The sequence below is a fragment of the Penaeus japonicus genome, unplaced genomic scaffold, assembly GCF_977035675.1.
Source record: "Penaeus japonicus unplaced genomic scaffold, GWHDUDI00000001_assembly GWHDUDI00000023, whole genome shotgun sequence".
In the NCBI taxonomy this organism is placed as follows: Eukaryota; Metazoa; Arthropoda; class Malacostraca; order Decapoda; family Penaeidae; genus Penaeus; species Penaeus japonicus.
Window position 1 is genome coordinate 31,496,847 of NW_028234425.1, and position 7,500 is coordinate 31,504,346.

A 7,500-nucleotide genomic window follows, 5' to 3' on the forward strand; every position below is an offset into this window, starting at 1 on the left:
ATTCTCGCAAAACAAGGAAATAGATTGGCAATGTACGCGGTGAAAATAATGGAAATGACAACTCTGGGTGAAGCCCGAATAACCATCCAATAACTAGCCAAAAGTAAATAAATAATATTTCAAATAGTTCACCTTGAATTCATTTGCAAATTTACCTTTGTCATACATTTTATAAATTCCGAAATATCTGAGGGTTTGGAAATGACTGCTCTTTATAAGAATTTACAACTGATAAAATGTCAGAGTGGTAGTTGACTACAATATTGATTTCCTGTGTTAAAAAATAACATAACAAGCAGCAAAGCAAATGTGCAGAGAACAATAATCTTTGAATTACCTAGTGTTATTTTCAGCTCCTAAATATATGATAAATATTCAATTATTCATTTTCACACAATGTAATTAGATGATGAAAATACCACTAGAAAAATAAACGCACATGCGTCCCTAAATCAGTCGGGTAAAGCGGAAGGAGGAGTACAAGCTTTGTCCGAGGTAGGTAACCAAAACGCACATACGCAGAAGCTTGTTGTTCACGTGAAGTTTTCCCCAGAACAGCGTCCAGCCGTAGATGCATTACGTGCCATAATTATCTGTCATGCTCTGTGTGCAAGCTGACAATAGTGCGATATTACATATGATTCCCAGATCAGCTGATTGATCCAAGAAATAGTATTGGAACCCAGCTGTTGTTTGGCTTTGAAAGATCTTTAAATCCGGGTTACATTTTAAAGAGCAAGAAATAGACAGAAATTGTTGTTAATGGTTTTAGTTTGACAAAGCGAAATATTCAGTAGTTTCAATGTGTACCTTGTATTTTTACGTATGTGTTTTTTGCTATTTTATTAGAGAACTATAGGTTAATATATTAAGTTTTGTATGTGGCGCCGTAACACAAGACGGCTGTAACGTTGGTGTCCTGACGCAGCAGCAACCTTGTTTACCTGCGACGTAGTTCAACAAAGAGAATCTTACACCATGGAGAGTAGAAAATAGCCAAAATGTTACGTTTGGGACTAGAGACTATATCTAAAATGCCCTGGTACTTCCCTTGGTCGGATGCCATCAAGAAAAGGGCAATAAGATACCTGTTACAAAGATATGTGGGGCAGTTCCTGGAAGAAAAGCTGTCCCTTGATCAGCTGACAGTGGATTTGTACAATGGAACAGGAGCCATAAAGGAGTTGACTTTGGATGTGGCTGCCTTAAATGAAGTCGCTGACCAGTTAAATCTCCCCGTAAAGTTTGTGGATGGTTATATTGGTGAAATATGTGTGTCTGTTCCATGGCATGCTCTGCTATCGGAAAGTTGCTTTGTGGAGGTGTCTGGGCTGATGGTGACCATCGAGCCCAAACAAAGGTCTGAGGATGTATCTATGGTAGATTCCATGATCGAGAGTATGAGTATGACAACATCCATGCAAATTGCTCAGGAGTGCCTTAATCATCATGAAGAAGAGAGTGAAATGGAGGACCCTGTAGGTAAAGATTCTAGTCAGATGATTGAGGGCATCGAACATTTTGCACAGGCAATAGATACTGTACTTAATCGAATTAAGGTCCGCTTCCTAGACATAACCATTAGATTAGAACACACCCCAAAAGGTAGTCAGTCAGGAGTGTCCTTGGAAGTTCGGATCAAGAAAGTGGATTATTTTGATGAGGCAGGTCTTGGTAAAACCACTCCAACTTCTGAATCATGTCGAACAGGGTATGAGCAGCCTGCATTTGCATCTAAGAAATTTCATATTGAAGGACTTACTATGTACACTGATGAATTTCCAGCTAAGAGTAAAACAATGGCAAAGTCCGGAATTGTAGTAACTTCTGATTCTAATTCATCACCAGAATCAGGTGGATCTAAGGTGTCAGGATCTGGCGATTCTTATAAGACAGCTGATACATCTCCAACAGAAGGTAAAGAATTTGAGTACAATCATGAGAAAACACTGAAGAAACTGATTACCAATGCAAGCATCCCAATGGAGCCTATTCTATTTGCAAAGCTGACAGGCTCTCAGGAAATCAGCTTGAAACTTAAACAAGCTGATGTAATGGGTCCAAAAGTTGACCTACGAATGAATTGTGGATCTCTAATTATGTTTCTTTCACCTAGACAAATTCATTTACTAATGGAGTTATCAGAGGGCATAGCATCACCAGATAAAATTGATCTTGATTCACAGACTCCAGGTATGATGCGTACTAAGCAGAAACCAATGGACCCACATGATTTCCGTAAAGTTGAGAGTGAGCTTCGAAAAGAACTTCGTTCAAATACTGTGGCAAGTCAAGCTCTCAATCTTCATCAGGGTTGGTCTGTGACACCATTAGAAGACAGTGATGATGAATTTGTACCGATGAGTAGTGGTCCAGGAGTTATGAGAAATATGACTAGTAGTCAGCTCTCAGGCTGCTCTGACATGGAAAGTTCTTTCGGCTCAAATATGTCGGGTAGCACTGTGAAGTCTGCTACTGTTGGAGCCTCAACTACACCCTCCTTCCGGTACACAGGTGTGGGTGTCATGATGGGTGATCATGCAATAGGGGGATCAAGTAAGAAGAAAAATGAACATGGTAGTAAACTCATGGATGACCCCTCTGCCGTAGTGACCCATTTCCGTGTCCAGGTTAGTAGCTTGGCAGCTGTTGTGCTTCATGAGGATATCTTGACACCATCACTTGACAATTCAAACATGGTGTCAAAAGCCTCAGTTGCTGAAATGCAAGCTAAGTCAGAAGATTTTTTTTCTATACTTGGTGTACATGGATTATCAGGTTATAGCTATGGTGCTTTCCATGAGGCCAAGCAAAAATTTGCTGAGGCTTGTCAGATCAATCATTTAAGATTTATGGCAGCTCCTTTGACAGTTGAAGGTAGTGAGAAGAGCCTTGCAAATAGATGGGAAATGAGTGTGAACATGTCTCTTGGTTGTGCTGAAATTCTTGAGTGCCTTGTGGATTCATCGGTATCTCCAGCAAAGGTAGAATATTCTGAACTGCTAACTTTCAAGGAGACTTTAAAAGAACCAACCACTGAGGCCATCTATGGAGGTACTGTTGAACCAAAGCTTAGAGTGCAGATCTCACAGTCCCAGAATATGACTGCCATGGGGAGAACTAGGAGGATGAGTACACCAAAATTAGACATCAAAGTTAATTTAGGTGATTGTGTATCAGAGATTGATATGTCTATTGTAGATCGCATATCTGCTCTTATCAATAGACAACAGGTGTGCACAAAAGCAACAGAAGAAACTTTCTCTCCAGAACTACCCCCAAGTTATATAAATAATCAAGCTTGCTTCAAACAGACTTTAGATGATGCAACTCTACACCCTGAGACACGTGTCCACGTCAAAGTATCTTCTTCGTCTTTGACAGTGAAGCTTAGATTCCCAATACCTGATTTACGACCCACTTCCAATATGGATAGGGTTCCTTGGTGGAAAAGAAATGTCAGAAAAGATATTCTGTCTTTGGTATTGCAGGATTTTGAGTTTGTTACTACCATAGATCCATACATGCCCTATAGTTCCTATGAAGTGCGTAGTGGTGACATTCATGTACTTTTCCAAGAAAGGGAAGAAGATGCACCAATATCCTTGGTGCGGGCAAGCTCAAGCAGAGGTTCAGAAAGAGGATTTGATCCTCCACGAGTTGTCATTATGGCACACCCAACTCAGCCATGGACATCATTAGAAGAAGAAGCTCCAAGACAAGAAAATATCATGGCAAAATCTATGATGGGATTTTTAGAGGAAGTAAGTGAGACAGACCCCAGTCCCTTCAGTCGAAGGAAAGTTGCTTCCCAGCAGCCTGGTGATGGCCAAGCAGAAGAGCTTACCATCCCAGCAGATAAGGAGGAAGTTCTGGAGTTTATGGAGAATACTTTGAAGAATGTGCAGCTGCACATAGACATTCACTTGCCAGATGTCCAGTTAATTTTGCCTTCTAAGCATATCTATGAAGTTGTGTATAACAGATTAGTGACTGATTTACTGCTTTGGGAGCCATCTGCTCCAAAGCCAGTAAGCCACACCACTCGTAATATAGGTGCTGCTCAAGGAGGCTTAGACTTGGCCTCAGTGTTTATGAATGAGAGTATATATCAAAGTACAACTCAGTTTACTATGTGCACTTCGTCCAATAATGATGGTAGTGATAGTGAAGAGGAAGGGGAATCCCAGTTTTATTCAGTTTATGAACACAAAGCAAGACAGAGACTGAAGCAACAGCAGCAACAACAACAGGAACAAAATAAGAACAAAAAGCAAACTCTTGTTGCATTTAAGCTCACAATGGGCCATGCAGTTGCTAGTTTGAGAACTCCATATAGAGATGCAAAGAACTGTGTGCTTCCAGGGCAGCATGGGGAAGTAATGCTCATCTTAGACCAGGGAACAATATTTGCAGCTGTAGGTTATCAAGGAAGCCCAGACCTTGGTTACACTTGCATTTGGTCAGAAAAAGCATATATATACCACAAAGCTGCAAACATCACACCAGATCGACCAGTTTTCCTTGATCCAGAAAATCCCCTCTCCACTTCGCGCTTAGATGCTATAGTGTACCCAAATGATCCAGGAGTAATAACTAAACTAGGAGCCGGAGTGATAAAGAATGAGGACTACCAAGATCAAGTAAGTATAGCTTTACAAATGGATTTTGACTTGACTCGAAATTTGAAGACTATAATCTTCTCTGGATGTGTTCGTGGGACCACTCTCCGTCACTACATGTGTACCAGCCCTGAGAGTTGGGTTACCCAGATGATGGATATGTTTGATGTTCAAGACTATCCTGTAGCTGGCTATGTGCTTCCTGATGTTGTCACTGAGATGAATTTCCATTTATGGGGTTGTGCTCTGGATTATCGTCCACTTCACTTGCCGTTAAGAACAGTTCTTACAGTTGATGCTTGCTCAATATCAAGCAATTTAACTATATCCAGTGACACTAACGTTCTTCATTTCATCATTGAAGATGCTGCCCTTTTCCTCTCTGACAAACTTTCTTTACGAAGCATTGACCTAAGAAAGGACTATATCTGTGTGGCAGATTTAGGAGTCTTTGAACTGTGTTTACGGATGGTTGAAGACTTAAAGGAAAAGAAACCAAAAGTTGATTTGGTTGCTTCCAATAACGTGATTCACATACGCACATGTGCAGATTCTTGCAAATCCCTGTTAGAGCTTTTGATTTACTTAGCAAGTGATGGAGATTTGACTCTAGAGGCATCTGTTACCACAGATACAACAGTTATTCCCCCAGTTACAAGCCCAGTAAGTGTTGCATCTTCACCATCTAGTGAGTGTGCCACTATGAGACCATCAGAGATGCAAGAAACCATTTTCAACCCACGTCTCAAGGAAAATGATTCTCACCAGCTTGAGATGGTGAGAGGGATGATGGATGATGCAATGATTGAATCAACTCCTTCAACATCATCATGTGAGGATGATGAAAATGATCCTAATCTTTATCTAAAGAAGGGTGTAGAGATGTTCTTCTTCCCAGATGACAATCTGAAACGTCTTGCAGCTGCTGCTCAAGCCTCGCAGAAGGACACACATAAGACAGAGGAAGTGCTGCCAGTGGAAGGTGAACTCTCAGACACAGAGTCCGCACTCAAGGAAGCTCTCAAAGAACCTTCAGATAATCCATTTGAGGAATGTAGTTCTGGGACAGATGAGGAGTTTTGCATTCTTGATGATGCTCCTGGCACAGGTATTAAGTCTCCATCAGGAGAGCCACAAGTCAGGCTCTTAACACAGGATCCTATAATTATTATGGATAACCACTTTACTATCCCTCTTGGCAAAGTTGATCAGCTAAAGGCACCAAAACATTTCCCTTCTGCTATAATGAAGTATACTCTTAAGGAGTTAAGTGTTGTGTGGCACATTTATGGTGGATCAGATTTTAAGACTGTTTCTCATGCTGCCACAGCCAAACCAAGAAGAGTTACAATCAATGACTCAAATGGCAATCCAGAGAGTGGTAGTGGGGCATATTCATCATCAAATGCTCCTTCACCAAAAGTAGGCTACGTCTCAGTAGAACCCTCAGTGACAATGCGTGCTGGAGAAGTGCAATTTTCAGCAGGTCATACCTCTCCGAATATGTTCAAGAAGTCACCACCTCAGAGTCCACAGCAGCGAAGTCATATGGTATGGCAGGCATCGGGAGGACCAGGGAGAAAGCATGACACGCTCCTAGAATTGCAACTCAGCAAGGTTCGGTTCCAGCATGAGATCTACCCTGAGAGTGCACAGCAGGCAACAAGAAATGTGCTTCTAATTCATGATGTAGAAATTAGGGATCGACTTGTCTCTTCCAAAATCAACAAATTCCTTTATCAGTTTTCTTCTGAAACATGTCCACGACAAGCTCATGCAAATATGGTACAAGTGAAAGCTCTCACTGCAAGACCTGATGGCCAACATGGTCCTCAAGAAACCAGTCTCAAGATATCACTACAACCTATCAGACTACATATAGATCAAGATGCTCTTCTTTTCCTCTTCCAATTCTTTGAAGAACTTTTAGCTTCAGATACAGATGGAGACATTGGAGAAGAAGAGAGGCCACAGTCCACAACTCAAGTTCAGGCACCCATTATGACTGTAAACCTTAATCAAGCTGCTCAACTTAATTTGGCTGAAGATCAGCAACTCCTTGTGAATTTAGAAGAAAAATCGCCAGTGTCGGAAGCTGAAGAAGAGTACAGTAAAATGGATGAGAATGCTCCTCCATATTTCAAATCATTTATTTTCTCACCAGATGTGCCAATCAAAATAGATTACCATGGAAAGCATGTTGATATTAATTCACAGTATGGGCCACTTGCAGGACTCCTCATAGGACTTGGTCAACTTAATCAGTCAGAGATTACTTTGAAGAGCATTGTTCATAAATCTGGTCTTTTAGGTATGGACAAGTTGATACATCACATCAGCAGTGAATGGATGAATGATATAAGACGTAATCAGCTTCCATCAGTCCTAGGTGGTGTTGGGCCCATGCACTCTGTGAGCAAACTGGTTGGAGGTGTTAGGGATTTGTTCCTGTTGCCAATTGAACAGTACCAGAAAGATGGACGGGTGATGCGTGGACTCCAACGAGGAACTTCGGCTTTCACCACTTCATCAGCTCATGCTGCTCTTGATTTAACAGGAAGGTTTGTGGGATGCATTCAGTCAGCAGCAGAGACAATGTATGACATGGTTTCATCTGGACCGAGTGTGCGCCACAGGTATAGAATGCGAGGTGGACAACCACAAGACATACGCGAAGGGGTCACCACAGCTTATAGCCTTGTTCGTGAGGGCATTGGTGATACTGCCACAGCAATAGTACAAGCAGCTTCACAGGAGCATCAACACAAGGGTGTGTCTGGTGCAATTGGAGGAGTGTTGAGGCAGATCCCTCCTTCTATGGTGCAGCCAATCATTTTAGCATCTGAGGCAGCTGGCACAGTATTAGGTGGGATGAAGA

At 41.6% G+C, this 7,500-nt stretch overlaps 1 protein-coding gene across 1 annotated transcript in view; it reads left to right on the forward strand.

The window, feature by feature from the left end:
- Positions 1 to 543: 543 nt before the first annotated feature.
- Atg2 (Autophagy-related 2) overlaps positions 544 to 7,500 on the forward strand; it is a 7,010-nt gene continuing 53 nt past the window's right edge. Inside the window, exon 1 of the mRNA XM_043012309.2 lies at positions 544 to 7,500. This exon is cut by the window's right edge and continues 53 nt beyond it. Coding sequence (XP_042868243.1) covers positions 1,002 to 7,500 — 6,499 coding nt within the window. The 5' untranslated portion in view covers positions 544 to 1,001.